The 15,915-nt window shown below is 40.7% G+C and overlaps 1 protein-coding gene across 2 annotated transcripts in view; it reads left to right on the top strand.

Moving 5' to 3' along the window:
• LOC124122159 (M-phase phosphoprotein 8-like) overlaps positions 1-15,915 on the top strand; it is a 112,501-nt gene that overhangs the window by 11,198 nt on the left and 85,388 nt on the right. For both annotated transcript variants that reach the window (XM_046485283.2, XM_046485284.2), the window contains exon 2: positions 704-865. In XM_046485283.2, the coding sequence (XP_046341239.1) occupies positions 704-865 (162 nt within the window). The remainder of the gene's footprint in view (positions 1-703; positions 866-15,915) is intronic.

Raw genomic sequence — 15,915 nt, 5'->3', positions numbered from 1 at the left:
TTTGAGGCCTGTCCAGTCAAGTTTTCCATGTGCCAGCCAATCATGGCCAAGTAGAGATGGCCCACTATCACTCATATATTGGTATGCAAATGAAATAGTGTGTATCATGATACATTCCTATTTAGACAGTGTACTGATGTAATGTGAATGTTGCTATTGTCATCATATATCATCAATCACAATTGTTTAACGATCTACTGCGTCGTTTCACTACATATCAATCACTTCTGCTACATATCTATGACTCATTATACCACTGTGTATCAATCTGTATGTTAATGAACATGCTGTGAACATGCCTGTTGTATAGAGACGTCTGTTTGCTCATTCTGCTTTACCTTAACATGACCTCGGATATAATATTCTAGATAATATTCCAGAAAACTTGAGATCCGTTGTTGTTTTACTTTGCCTAAAATGAAAAATGATGTCACATATCAGAGACTTTTCCACAGCATCTAAGCCTGTAAATCTTTATTTGTGTGCTTGTCCTTCTTGCATCCAAGGTTATGTATTAATCCAAACAAACAACATGATAAAGTCAGGCTCAGTAGAGCCAGAGCGAGTTAAAATTGGCCCCAGCACCCATTTGCTTGTAATACTAGGCTACTAAGTTGGATCAGTTGGGCAGAAGCTCATATATCAACCATTGGTTTGTCTGGCCCAGACAATGTTCACTCCTTCACTTCACTTACTGTTTCAGGGAGTAAAGGTGTACAAGGTGAGGTGGAAGGGCTACTCAAAAGCGTTTGATACATGGGAGCCAGTTGAGAATCTGGAGAGCTGTCTGGACATGGTGGAGGAGTTTGAGGAAGTTAAAGAGAAGGAAAAGAAGAAGCGGTCAGATGAGAGGAAGAAGAGAATGGTAAGAATCAACTTTATCTTCACTATTTTCTGAACCTTTCTGATTTATTGGCATCTCAATTAAGCTCAGAAGGTTTCAATGAGTGTTAATCATCAAAGTAGGCAACTGTAACTTGAATAGGTTTCTAATTTGATGATACTTGATAGTAAACAACTCCATGGTGGGGTCTCAATTGCATCAATTTTTTAGTGACCTCTATATAAGGTCATGGTCCCAAGAGGTCACATAAAACATGACTTGAGTTACAGGAAATTTCAGTTTTATTCTGTAAAATATCAAATCATTTTCATGTCCGTAGAGATGGAAACTATAGCAGATCAGTTATGAAGTGAAAATGTACATTCATTTTTAACCCTGATACCTGTCTTAAGTTATGGTTGTGTCAAATGTCAAGGTCATGTTAAAGGTCATTCACTCATGAAATGACTTCATTCATAAGGTGTTGTCAGTATGATATGGAGTAGTATAGATGATAGGGGTTCTGGCTCACTTCCACTGGAGCCAGATTCATATACCTATACCACCACTACAGACGGAATATTTTATGTCAAAATGATGATGCGATTCATCATTCAACGATCGTCATGATTCGTATTAAAAGAATCATTAATATTAATTAATAATGAATAAAATTTACTATAGCCCACGAAGATATTGGAAAGGTATAGGAGCAATACAAAAATTAGCCACTGCAGCTAAGGTATCTAAAGATGTGGCCAAGGATTGGCAAAGAAACAAGCGATGTGGCAAATATACTTACCAGCACCGCGTTATATCCCGAGGAAGAAGTGTTATTTTTACAACGAATGAAGTTCATCAAGCTGACCTCTTCTTTCTTCCCCATGATAAGGTAAGACGCAAAACGTAAAATACGCTTTATCCTTAGTGGATGTGCCTAGTGGCTACAAGGAGGCTGAGCCATTAACCTCAAAAGATTCAACAGAAGTAGCTAATGCACCGAGTCGCATATATAAACGCGGACCACTAAAATGGCCTAAGCTATTTCAAGTAGATCCCATTCACGAGTTTATGGGATCAATAACTAAACTGTTAACAAAGCACGATGTCAAAATCAGGCGTGGTGAAAAAGGCCCACCGTAGTCAAGCTATTGTTGAAAGATTTTAACCGGACATTAGCGGAACATTTGTTTGACTATCAGTATGGGATCGAAATGAATTGATTAAGATCAACCGAATGGGTGACACGATTATCAGCTGTTTTATCAGTGCTGAATAATGAAGTAACGAGATTAGTCGGGAAGAAACCATCCGATGCGATTAAAAATGAAATCTGTGACTTCCGAATCTTCAGCACTAAGGAGAGGCAAAGAACAAAAACCTCCGGATAGATTTAGTGTAAGATATTTATACCAGCCCGGTCAACTCGAAGGAGGCCAACGTCGCGCAACCGATCCGATTTGGTCTCTTAAGATATATAATATTAGTCGGTTGGTTATGAAAGAAGGAGAGCCTATTCTTTATTATCTTAAAGATGGACCGGGCAGGGCATTTGAACGAGAAGAGTTGCTCATAGTTCCCAACATTACAGTATTACCGCCCTAAGTAACCATAAGCGTAGGTAGTTACACCAACCTTATCAATCCATCTCTTTGTATCTAAGGGGGATAATGATGTCTTGTTCATTCTTAATCCATATATCCTGTGATGGACACTTCTTAAAGTGTTCATCTCGTGTTTGAATGTTCTACCATTGAATAATGCTTCTTTATACTGTTTGTGTTTGATATGCTTTTTTACTACATACTTCTTATCTCCCCATTATCGGACTTCTTTATCATGTTTATAGAATACATCTTAGGTCTTAATCCGACATACTCCGCAATAGGGGTCCCAGCACATTCATCCTTCATCTTGTCCTAATACCTTTTTATTTACTACGCTGTGCAGTGGATTATCTTCTGGGTAATCGCTCATGTCGTACATATCTATTTTTTCTGCCATATCTTTATACACATCCTCGGTTTGTATTTCTATCAACAAAGAATCTGTATCGGTATATAACACCTCACACCTATCACCATACTGCTTCTTAAGTTCGTTTAATATAAGTCATACATTAAGTGCTTTGACAAGTCAAGAATACTCATACCAACGTACACCGGTCTGTTCAATTTTATATAAGTCTTCTGCACATGTAGTGCGGCGAAGTCGTTATAAAATTTCTTGCTTCTGTTAAAAGCCGGACTTGCTATAAGTTTCCGGAGTCTTTCTTCCTCATTAGATCTGACTAATTTAACATCAACACGCTTCCTTAGATTCTCCATAGTTTAACAAAATACTGAGTTATTCATGAGCTTATATAGATTTCTTTTCAAAATCACTGGTAGCCATCTTTATTAAATCTGTGTTCAGCCTTATATAGGGCTCCATCCAAGGGCTTTGATCGAACTTTAGAACTCTGTGTATTTTCTTTAGTTTCATACCTAACGATAGATATAACTGGAGATTTCTGTAGTGAACTATATATTTTGTCTCATCCATCAAATTTGGTACAAGTTTTTCTACGTTAGCTAACCTAGTATTACCCATCAAGGAGTGTTGATATTCCGACATCCAATCTTTGTTAACCATTAATCTTTCGGGAGCTAGCGGATAACTGTTATGGTCTTTGTGCAATTCTTATGGATATTCCAAGTCAACTTCTAGTATGTATCCTTTATCGGAATCTGTGGGGATATCATTCACATCGATATCATTCACATCAACCCACTCAAAACCACCCGTGGGTAAAGATTGACTCATAGCCCATATGTACAAATTGTTGGCGTCGAGATATAATATGTGCGTATCGGGTTTACTCGGATCATATCCTTCCACTAATTTATTATTAGCCTTAGAATACCTTTTTGCTGTCATCGATATACCACCTCTTAATCCTTTCTCAATAAACAAGTGCATATCGTAATCGGTGAGTAGTTTTAGTTCTACACCGGTCTTTTTTAACAATGCCCACGACAGTCCGGGACTGGAATAGTACCATGCCGGATCCAAGCCGTATTGTTTTAAACATGACTTTCGAAATATCTCGAATATATCGGCAAGTAACAGTACATCGGTTTTTAAGTACAGATAGTGATAATCACCTAAATTCTTACAACCTAACTTATCCCACACCGTCAGAGCGTGTTCATAATCGGCATCTGTTATTTTAGATTCTGTTAAGTTACTATAGAATGTTTCAAGGGGTGGTAATTTAGTTTCGTTGAATCTAGACCAATCATCCATATATTCGTAAGGATATACACCTTTTCTCAACAACAAATGCCGACACCGATCAGTATATTGATTTGTTATAGCAAAGTTCGGGATTGTTCGCATGAGCTAAATTGTCCAGCAAAGATAACAGAAACTGTACAGAGCCTATAAATCTAAGTCCATTACTTTGTACTTTGTTTTGTTTTGGCTTTCCCATCCTTGTCCGTATAATGTATAGTCTTAGTCTTAGAATGATATGTATTTTTCCATATTATTAGGAATACATGTTAGCCGCCGTCGGTCTTTGAGATAGCTTGCATGATAAGATGAGAATCATATCCTCTAAGGTTGTGAAACACAACGGGGATGGGTATTGTTTGAGAATTCATTTTTAGTTTCAAGTTACACTCGTTATGAGCAGCTCCCCGATAATTACCCGTGACGTAACAATGATCTCTTACAGAATCCCCATTCAGGGGTGTATTATAAATATGACAAATCGTTGACTTCTTATAGGCCCTCCAATCGTCCCTCGTCATACACAAGGGTTTCTTACGCGATAAATTTTCCCTGATTTTTTACTCTTTGTTTTGTAGGTATTCTAGGAACATTCCCACTGCATCGGGACCTCTGTAAATCACGGGCGGGTTTATTTTCCCATCATACCTTACAACTATATATCCAAACCCGCAAGGAATATGTTCTTGAGTTTTGTAGGTAAAACTACATTCAGTATTGTGTTCAGTATTTTCTATAGGTTTGATAAGTGCTTCGAAGTCAGCGTAAATAACTTACAATACTGGCATTTGATTACAATAATGTTCAAATTTTAATATATTTTTTCCCTCTTTAGGCATATCGATCCTGATAGCAGTCTGTCCAACACCTCTACAGTCTTCTTTATGTGCTTCTAATAGATCTTGTCTGCTGTACCAATGCAAGCATCTTTCGCAGAAATATTTCTTTTCCTTATGGGTTGTTTGATCGTATAATAGCCTGCTTAAACTCTTTATCCATGTATAATGATATTTATCATCTTTTTCGATTTGAAATAAATTGATTCTGGGCAGAACTTATCCTGTGTACAACAATTCCTTTAGAAGAATGTCTGAAAACATTTATAGGTAAATTATTTTGCTTTTCCACCTTATCAATTTGTGAGATCGGTGTAGGTTCGTCTATACCATCAAAGTTGAGTCCATCGTTTTTGGGATAGCTCGAAGGTCTATACGGATATTTATTTGTGGGGAACAATGCAGATCTTATCGCAATTCTTAAACAACCATTGCCTTTATTTTTTACTTACTCCTTAATGCATTCACTGCTTACCTTGCGACAAAAAAAAACTGGGACAGCTAACCGGCGATGGTCCTTGGGTGAATGATTCTGTTCACAATCCCACTTTTATATCCCGCCGTCGCTGTCCCGGTGATCACGTGACCAAAGGTCAACTCTTCACATCACTGCCTGTCGCGACATAGCTAGGACGTTTCCAGCGGAGCTCTCGTTTTTTTGGATTTATTTAGGCCTTCCATTCGTCTACCATTCTAAAATCTTCTGCGATGGGTGATGTATACCTTTCATATTACTTTCAACATGTTGTGAAGTTGTATTTGATGTTTTGAGGCGGAAAAAGAGACATGTCTTTTTTTCCCGCCACGTGCTATCTGTTCCCCGCCATTTTGAATTGTGTTACAATTGTTTGCTTGGTAAAGGTAGTCAATTGTTTACAATTATCGGCTAGGTATGTATAACATATTTCATATGTTGTTTTCAATACTTCTAGCTTTGGCGGTTCATTGAGTTGCGTATATTCAAGCATTTATACACTATCAACTCGTTCAAATATTTTGCCGAGAAATTATCTACGGCAGTAAATTCCAGTCCCGTTTTCTTCTAGTATATTATTGCGTAACTTATGCTTGCGCGTTGTACTAATTGTCGTGGGAAAAAATCTATTCAAGATCCCCACCCACTTTGTTTGTCGTGTACACAAATTTGTGCACCAAATTCTAAATGTGTTTTTTGTAAAAACCTCTCTCCAACGAGTTTCGCGAGGTATAGGCAAGTTACTCACAAACGTATTTTGCAGCAATCACGTCTTGAGAAAAGGAAAATGTCTCTATCGCTATCGCAAATGAGCGAGGGACAGGATTCGATCATTACGACGCAACCTTTATCTATGAGGGATAATAGGTCGGCCGTAACTGTCACCGCGGAGGTGCACATGCCACCGGAATCTTCCCTCCCGGAGAATGTTGGGCGTATTATAATTGCACCTAATTTGGAGAATTCTACATCTGTTACGTCTGCAGACAGTGCGCCAGCGTCTCAAGATGCGTTGTCGGGGATAGCGCCAAGCCAAGCTAGACTCAAGTCTACTCCATTGAGCATTGCGCCGAGCGCAGCCAAGCCCTACTACCCAAGCGCTTCTACAATGACATCAGCCCAAGGGTTATCAGCGTATGATATTACGCAACCAGCGCACGATCAGCTTAGCGCTGTACCAATGTATCCAGCGCAGGCGCCTATGCCAATTCCAAACACTAATTGGATGCAAAATTTTCTACAATCAATGTGACAGCAGTCTATGACACAACTGTATCCTGCGCCTGCGCCTACGCCTGCGCCTTTGCCTTTGCCTACGCCTATGCCTACGCCTATGCCTTTGCCTACGCCTTTGCCTACGCCTATGCCTATGTATCAGACACCTGCATCAACTACATCTACGGCACATATTTTACCGCCTACTCCAGTGACTAATGTGTATAACACTCCTATTATGAGTCATAATACAGTACATTCTTCGTTGAGTAGTACCAGTACACCTGCCCGTACTTGGACATCAACTCATGATTCCTTGTCACCAGGCAGTTCATCTAAGCCCTCGGTCAGAGGTAATATTGCACATCGGAGTAGAAGTCGTTCACCATCAAGACGTACACATCAACGTCGTTCTGATTCATCAGATGGTTCTAATGGTGAGGAGGGAGATTCCGCGAACGAATGGAATACTCACCTTAGCCTGGCTCAAGTACCTGATTGGGTAGCTGACCGCCTCATTTCAGTACCTTCCCCGGGTAGTGGGGTAGATAAAAAAGATACTATTTGGACACATCCTACGTCGGTTCCGATTGACCCTATGATGTCAGATATGATTAGATCTTTGGATGAGGACTTCTCCAGGCTCACACTTACACCGTCATTCAGACCTCCCAGGTTTAGGAAAGATGAATTTCCTATTCATGGTTTTGAGGCAGCAAACCAGGCACATAGTTTGGATGAGGATATACAAAGAATGACAGGCTCGTCAAGGCCTACCACTCTTAAGGTTCAGGATACTAGAGTTGCGTTTATTGAAACAGAAATCCGAAGGGTATTAAAACCTTTAGCAGCATTAGCATCGTCTACTTGGGCGGTAGAGCAGGATCTGTCAGAGGATAATCCTAACCGACTAGATCACCTCCAAACTGTAGTTGATTTTCAACAGCGTCAGATTGACCATATGAGGAATCATCTTAAAGCTGCGTTGGCAGAAATAACTGTCACTCGGAGATTGGGTTATTTAGCCTTATCTACTTGGGACTCAGAGTTTAAACGCAGATTGCTACGTCAACCTTGGTCTTCATCATCTCTGTTCAACGAACAGATTTCAGACACACACGCGATGGTTTCCAGTTACGCTAGGGATGAAACAGCACTCAAGGCTTTGGAGCATGTTTCTCAAAACTTTTCCCAGCGATCAGGCAAGTCAGGCAACTACAGGCCTAGACGTGAGTCGCTTAAGGAAGGACAGGTGCAAGATTCTTTTCGTGGCAAGGGGCGTGGCAGAGGAAAACCCCAGGGTTCTTATCAATCCCGACGTGGTAAATACCACAGTAAGGGAGGTGATAGGAGGGGCAAACATTCAAATGTTAGACAGTCACGACTGGGATCTCCTACCCCCAGTCGTCCCAATTGTCGATACCCCTGTAGGCGGGAGACTGAATCGGTTTTGGAAGAACTGGAGCATCCTCAGGGACGATTATGTTCTCAACATTCTACGCCACGGTTACCAACTAGACATAGAGGTTTTTCCTCTGTTTACCACGGCACCCATTCCGGGGAATTATCCAAGGAAGCAACATGTCCTTTTAAAGGCCAACATAGACTTACTATTGGAGAAAAGAGCCGTAGAGATTATACACACAGCGCTAACTCCGGGATTTTATTCTCACATCTTCCTGGTACCCAAGAAGGGCTCAGACAAGATGAGAATGATACACAATCTCTCTGTTTTCAACGAGCTCTATCTGAAGCGTCCACCCTATTTCCGCCTCATTACATTGAGACTACTCAGAACCAGCATAAAAGCGTTCGATTCCTTGATCAGTATCGATCTACAGGATGCATATCTGCACATACCGATTCATCCCAAAGATCGCAGATTCCTCAGGTTCCAGTTCAATGGGGTCCACTACCAGTGGGCAGTACTCCCATTTGGCATTTCAGTGGCCCCGTGGCTATTTACACGAATAATGAAGCCCATAACTGTGTTTCTACAGCTGAGGAACATTTGGTTCGAGTCGTACATAGACGACTGTCTCCTGTGTCATCAACACACACCGACGTTAATATGTCACAGGGAATTCACCAGAAGACTACTATATCAACTGGGTTGGATAGTCAACGAGGCGAAATCGGAGTTAACTCCATCATTTCGACTCCAGTTCATAGGAGGACTATTTCAAACAGATCAGAACCTCCTGTCGGTTCCCAGGGACAGATGGCACAAGATTTTACGCCTCCTGTCACCTGCTCTTTGTCAACCACGCACACTTCACCAATGGCAAGTGTTGCTAGGGTTACTCCCCTCAGCCCAGGACCTAACCAACAGAGGCCGATTACAGTTACGCCCAATACAACAATTCCTGAATCCCTACATCAGGAGTCAGGATCCACTCAGGGCCATCATGCTACCAACGAATTTGAGACCTTATCTCCGTTGGTGGACGATAGAGTCGAATGTCTTAGGAGGAATCTCTTTATCAGGGTTGTCCCCGAATCTACACCTATTCGCAGACGCCTCCCTTTAGGGGTGGGGTGCTCACCTACAAGACCAGACAGTCTCAGGGCTATGGTCAAGCGCTCATCAGAAATGGCACATAAACAATCTGGAGTTGGAAGCCGTAATTCTAGCCATATCCCATTGGCAGAATCAACTACAATCAACCCAACTATCCATATCCACAGACAACAGCACTGTGGTGTGGTGCCTGCGCAATCAGGGAACAACACACTCCAACTCGCTACTTCAACAGACATTCAGGTTTTTCCATCTAGTGGATCGGCTGCAACTACAGTTCATAGTTCAGCACATCCCCGGATGTCGAAATATTCTGGCCGATGCTCTATCACGCCCAGACAGGGTAGCACCCACCGAGTGGAAACTTCACACAGAAGCATTCCAATTATTGGTTCGGAAGTTCGGGCAACCAAACATCGACCTGTTTGCAACTTGCCAAAACCACCAACTTTTGACATATGTCTCCCCGTTACCAGATCCGAAGGCTTGGGCGGTGGACGCATTCAGCATTCCTTGGGAAGGAATAAAGTCGTATGCATTTCTGCCACCAGTACTACTTCCCAGGGTAATACAAAAGATCCAAGAGACAAGAACACTTGCTCTGACTTTGGTCGCGCCCTGGTGGCCAGCGAGAGGGTGGTTCGTCGAGCTCAGGAAGCTAGCAGGAAACGATCCACTACCCCTTCCACAGTGGTCCAACCTACTGATCCACCCTCACAGCAAATTGCCTCATCCAACACCAGACAAATTTCGTCTGCACGGTTGGTTCGTCTTAAAAAGGCATTAAGTGCAAAAGGCTATTCGGCTCGGGCAGCAAAAGCTATAACCTTAGCTCATCGTCCCTCTACTAGATAAGTGGGGATCATTTGAGACTTTTTGCAAGGCAAAAGGTCAAGATCCTACTACTGCGTCACCTCAGTTTTTAACTGAATACCTCCTACATCTGCGTACCCAGAGACACTTGAAAGGTAGCACCATTACCACGTACTTGGTTGCACTTAACTCAGTGTTGGCCGTTCCGGATAATCGTAAGATTACTAAGATCCCGGAACTACGCTCTTTCAGGCTTGAGGATCAGAAGACCAAGTTCCGCCCACCTGCGTGGGATCTGAACGGGGTACTTCGAGGTTTGCGAGGACCCCCATTTGAGCCCCTCAATGCATCCTCATTTTATGACCTCACCAAGAAAACAATGTTTCTCTTGGCATTAGCCACAGCGGCATGGTTTGAGTGAATTACATGCAATCGACATCACCCGGGTTCGTTTTGAGCATGGGACGCACGGAGCGGTACATCTAGGGTTGTGCTGGGATTTTATTGCCAAGAATCAATTACCAGGCCAACCTGATCGTTCCTTCACCATTCCACCAATCTCGACGATTGTGGGCAGTGAGGATGAGGGTGAACTTCTATTATGTCCGGTACGGGCACTGCGAATTTTCATCCGCCGTTCCAAGACTAGGTGTGGTTCGAGGAAGCGGTTATTTATACCCGTATCTGCTACATCCACAACCGAGGTCAGTCGCAACACCATATCTTTATGGTTACGCGCAGTCATCCTTCAGGCTTATTCGATCGCCAATTTGGATCCACCAAGAACGAATAATCCTCATGAGATCAGGGCATTAGCCTCTACCATGGCCTTACACAGCAATTGTACTATCAAGACAATCATGGAAGGAGGTTTTTGAGGTCTGACACAGTTTTCGCTAGTCATTATCTTCGCGATGTGACTCTCGAGGACATTGAAGGTGTACAGAGTTTTGGGCCGTTGGTTGTAGCTCAGCAAGTTACCAACCCTCGACGCAAATAATATACACACCCTATACAGAGCCTTTTCCTGTTCGGTGTAATTGATCAGATTTCGCCAAGGGAAGACAAGTTATTGTCATCAGGGCTATAATCATATAGTAAGTAAAGATTTGGCTGAGCAGCTCGTTGTCTTTATTACTAAAATGTATAGGGAACTATTCTTTAATTCCCATGTGCAATTGTTTGCCACATTGTAATACCCTACCGTATAAGCGTTTTTTCTCAACTTTTCCGCTTAACGGTTTACTGACTAATCTGTGTCAGGTTGTCAGGGTGTGAATTATTGAGGTTTCTGTATTGTGAGGATTTCCCACCTCCATACCGTCCGATACAGATGCATTAAGGAGTAATGCAGGATAAGTAAAAAATTTAGTAAAATCTAAATATTTTTTACATTTGTATACTTATCCTGCATTACTACGTTTAAGGCCCACCCGTCGCAGACTTGCCTCCCCACTTTGGCTTCAGAAACCTCAAAAGTATGTTTTTTAAGCTCGGGCGACAGGCAGTGATGTGAAGAGTTGACCTTTGGTCACGTGATCACCGGGACAGCGACGGCGGGATATAAAAGTGGGATTGTGAACAGAATCATTCACCCAAGGACCATTGCTGGTTAGCTGTCCCAGTTTTTTTTTGTCGCAAGGTAAGCAGTGAATGCATTAAGGAGTAATGCAGGATAAGTATACAAATGTAAAAAATATTTAGATTTTACTAAATTTTTTACATTAACTATAGCTTTTTTCTTAATACAGGGGTAAATCTATATAAGATCCACCTTTGAAAGGCATATAATTTGCTATTTTTAAATATAATTTATCGATTTTATCTACAACCCAACCCGAACCTCTATTAGTCCAGCGTTCTAAAGTTCCTTGTATCCGTTGAATTGATGCATCTAATGATGTGTTTATAGTATCAGATTCAGTTATAACTTCTTGATTGCTCCAGAAATGAGGTTTGGTATATTCAGCGTCATTTTTACTCAATGACATTTTAACCGTTAGCTGGTATTTTATACTATTTAAATCATCTAACTCCTCGTTAATTTTGCTCGATACGATGGGCTTAACATCATTAACATCCATGTTGGAATTAATATCCATCTTCCAACCTCTTAGATATTTACCCGAACCGTCTGTGGGTACAAATCTTAACTCATCATCTGGTTAATTTTTATCAACATCATCTGGTTGATTTTTATCAATAACCGGTTCATTTTTTTCTAGTAAATCAATCAATTCAGCTTTTCTCATTCTAGAATAACCACGTAGACCACATTGTTTAGCCAAAGTTTTCAGACGAAAACCATTGTGGTATATACAAAATGAATCAAATGTCTAAATGGTTGTATTTCCATATATCTTATTCTCCCCAACCTATTCCTCTCGTTGATGTAGTCTCTCTTCCTAGCGTAAATAATCTGCTTCCTAACCCTATCAGCACCTTGTTTCTTACATAAACAATAACGACATCTGACACCTATCCCACATACAGAACACATATAATTTACATTTCCTTGTCTGATGGAAAAAAGTATGAGTACCACAATGTATACCAATGCATGGTTTCTGACATTGAATTGACTTCCCCTTGAGTGTATATCTACAGATTCATGATTATACACCTATCATATCATCTGTCTAAATGTAGAATAACATAGCTAAATATGGACACACCAGTCAACCCCAAAACTATAAACGCCCTCTCGCGGTCTTTCTGAGCCTCTGACGGTGTATAAAACTGAGAGAGTGTTGGCCTTGGCATTGGGTCAAGTTTTTTCCTTAAAACAAGGAAGTATTCGTGCATGGCAGATTCAACACCCTTAAACGTTTGAATTGAATGTCCTTGTTTACGCAGTTCATCATTAATAAAATCTAATCTCTCCATTCTGCGCCTAGCCCATTGTGACTGGGCTGCTTCGAGTTGTTCTAATGCTTTATTATGTCTTTTCTGCTCCTCTCCTCTCATACTAGAAAATAAAAAATTACTCGGGTGGTGTGGCTTTAGTAATCATTTTAGCTATATGAGCATAGCCAATGGCCAAGCCACTGACCACTGCTGAATGATACTTTGCGTTTACCAACATTTTACCATCTGTAATTGGAGTAGTCATGCTTTTATAACATTACATGAGGGCTTAACTCTAATTGAACCTCATTTAATTTTTTAACTTGTGGTGTTTTCTCTTCCCCGGTCTTAAAAAAACATACCGCTGCTATAGCAACAACCCCTAGTACGTAGGGAGCCCAAGTTTTAATTGGGCTATGTTCAGTATTGTAGGCCTTTGCCTTCCTCGCTAGTGCACCCTTCCTACCGGCTGCGACTTCTCGAGGGTTCTTAGTCACCCTGACTTGTGGTGCAATCACTTGTGGTGTTTGTGGTGTTTCCACAATCGCTTGTGTTTGTGGTGCAATCACTTATGTTTCCTCGTTCGCTTGTTGTATTTCCGTCTCCATTATTAATAAGTGGACACGTATGTTTAAATTGACAATACCTAGCCGTTATTAAAGCTGTGGTAAGTGGCGCTAAGAATATTCTGTATCTATGATAAAACTCACAGCTTACTGTGCTAATAGCGTGTTCGATGAATGGGTCTTTCTTGAGATATTCGCATAAATACGGGTGATTTTCTTCCGGTATAGGGACAAACGTACTAGCTACTACTGTGTATAGCTGTAACATAGCCAAACCTATTGTTTTAGTCATGGTAGCTCCCAGTCTAGACTCATAACGCACGTACAGTTTTTTAATTTCTTCATCGGTCATGTTATCAATTTTTTCGATGGTATAATTTCCTCCCAAATATTTGGAACATTTTCCACTGGCTACCAAAGCCGCGAGTCTTTCTCTATGTTTATCTAAAGATTTATCTGTATGTTGATCTGGCTCATCTTTGAGCATTTGTTCAATAAGTTCGTCGCATTCCATAATGTAATACCTAAGGAGATATTTAAGTTTAACATAATAAAATATGACATATCCAATACAGCCCGAAATAATAAACTGTTGCGAAAGAATGAGGATTTCAAACTACATTATTACATAATAACCACTAATGTTCAATTGATCATATTTTTGCTATACTTTTGCTATTTTTTCCTATATTTTTGCTATATTTGCTAAAATTTGCTATATTTTTGCTTAGCAGTTGCTATTTTTTCAAAGCAATTGCATAAGCAGCTGGTTGATCGGTTTTTAATACGACTTTACAATGCTTCGTTTCTGCTAACAGTTTTATGACTTTATCTTGCTCGAGCTTGGTATAAATAACATCATTTTCGCGTAGACATTCCTCAAATGAATCTGGGTCTTTGGAATGAAACAAGGTTACCCATTTGGTCTGCTCTCAGATCTTTCAGGACAGAGTTGTATTTTTGAGTAAGTATCCAAACAATATGCTCCATATGTCTTCCGGAGAATGCTAAATATGAAAGCATATCTTTCCTTTACTCGCACTGCAGTCGTCTATTATGAAAAGGGTTGATTTTCCTTTGTATTTTTCGTGACATACTCATAAACAGTCTGGTAAACGATCGCCCGGATCAACTTTGTGCACGCTGGGATCATTCATTACCCAATCTCTCGATAGGTATATTTTATTAACTCTTATAGTCGGGCACAAAATAATAATATGGACGAAAACATCCCTATAATGACTTTGTTAAATATCTAGAATAAAAGCTGTTTTTCCGCAACCAGTTTGCCTGCAGATGATAGCGCATTGCGGTTCTTTAGGTAAAAGATTTTAATAGATCGCTTGCACGAATCTTCCATTCTGTATATTAAGTTGCGTGTCCATAATCACGTACAAATATAGGTTTAATTTACCAGCCGCTTCCTGCTGCTTTGTTATCTGTATAGTAACACCCTCACTGGCATTTTCTATTCTCCGCCCACTGCCGTGTAGTTGGTCATCGTCTGTGGTTCTCATGTCGAGCCATAGGCCATACTTCACGGTAAGGAATTCAGCCATCGATACATCCCCGAGAGACAGATCTTTCGCGACCGCGTTAGCTTCTGGGCTTCGTTTTATAGAAGGGAGTTTTTTAATCTCATCCCACTGTTGATATGCTTGCATACCTTGACTATATAGTTGATTAGGCACGCCCTCAATAGTCAATTCTACTTTTGTAATCTTGGGGTTGTAGAACGCCTCGGTAGCTCGTGCAAATGCTTCAGAGGGGTCCTCGAACAACATTACAATACCCTTCAACAATCTCGCTTGAACGTTTAGATTGATATTCCACGTTGTATCTCTTTTGTTCCTGGTGATCTTTCGGTGTCAAAGCACACGATCGTATAAAATTGTAAAACTTCCGGTATACTGGTTACGAATTTGTCTTGCTAATTCAGGATCTGTTATCATATCATACTCCAGTGAGATATTGTCAATAGAATAGCTACCATCTTCAGTAGCTTTTATTATTCTGCTGTAGTCATTAAAAGTGAGTTTGTATTCTAACCTATCGCCTAGGGATGCTTGATAAAAGCGCATGTGACTATCTAGTAATTCAAAGTCTAGCAGAATAAAGATTCGGTTACCTAATGCAGCTTCAACAGCCTTATCTCCTACGACGGTATTATCGCCACTATCAGCACCCACACGCAGTCTCAATATGTTCCGATTACAAATACCTTGGTACTGTAAGTTTTCCCGTTCTTTAACCGTTTTCCAGAGATCCATGTAACAGAAGTATACGTCGCTGTCGTCAAACTCAAAACTTCATTGCCGCTAATTATAATCGCAATTTTCTTAACAATCGCACGACCTATGTTCTAAACGATCTCTCTGCTAGCGTCGGTAGAATTCAAACTACCGTATTTTCTTGAGTATAGTGCGCATTTTTTTAAAAAAAACCACAGCTGTGTAGAATGGGATGCGCATTATACATGAATGAATGAGTTTTGATGTTTTTTCCCCCATGGAAAGACATTACCGCGAGCACGTAACACCGGA

The sequence above is a fragment of the Haliotis rufescens genome, unplaced genomic scaffold, assembly GCF_023055435.1.
Source record: "Haliotis rufescens isolate VD_foot unplaced genomic scaffold, xgHalRufe1.0.p SCAF_5, whole genome shotgun sequence".
In the NCBI taxonomy this organism is placed as follows: Eukaryota; Metazoa; Mollusca; class Gastropoda; order Lepetellida; family Haliotidae; genus Haliotis; species Haliotis rufescens.
This window is presented reverse-complemented; position numbering and strand designations above follow the sequence as displayed.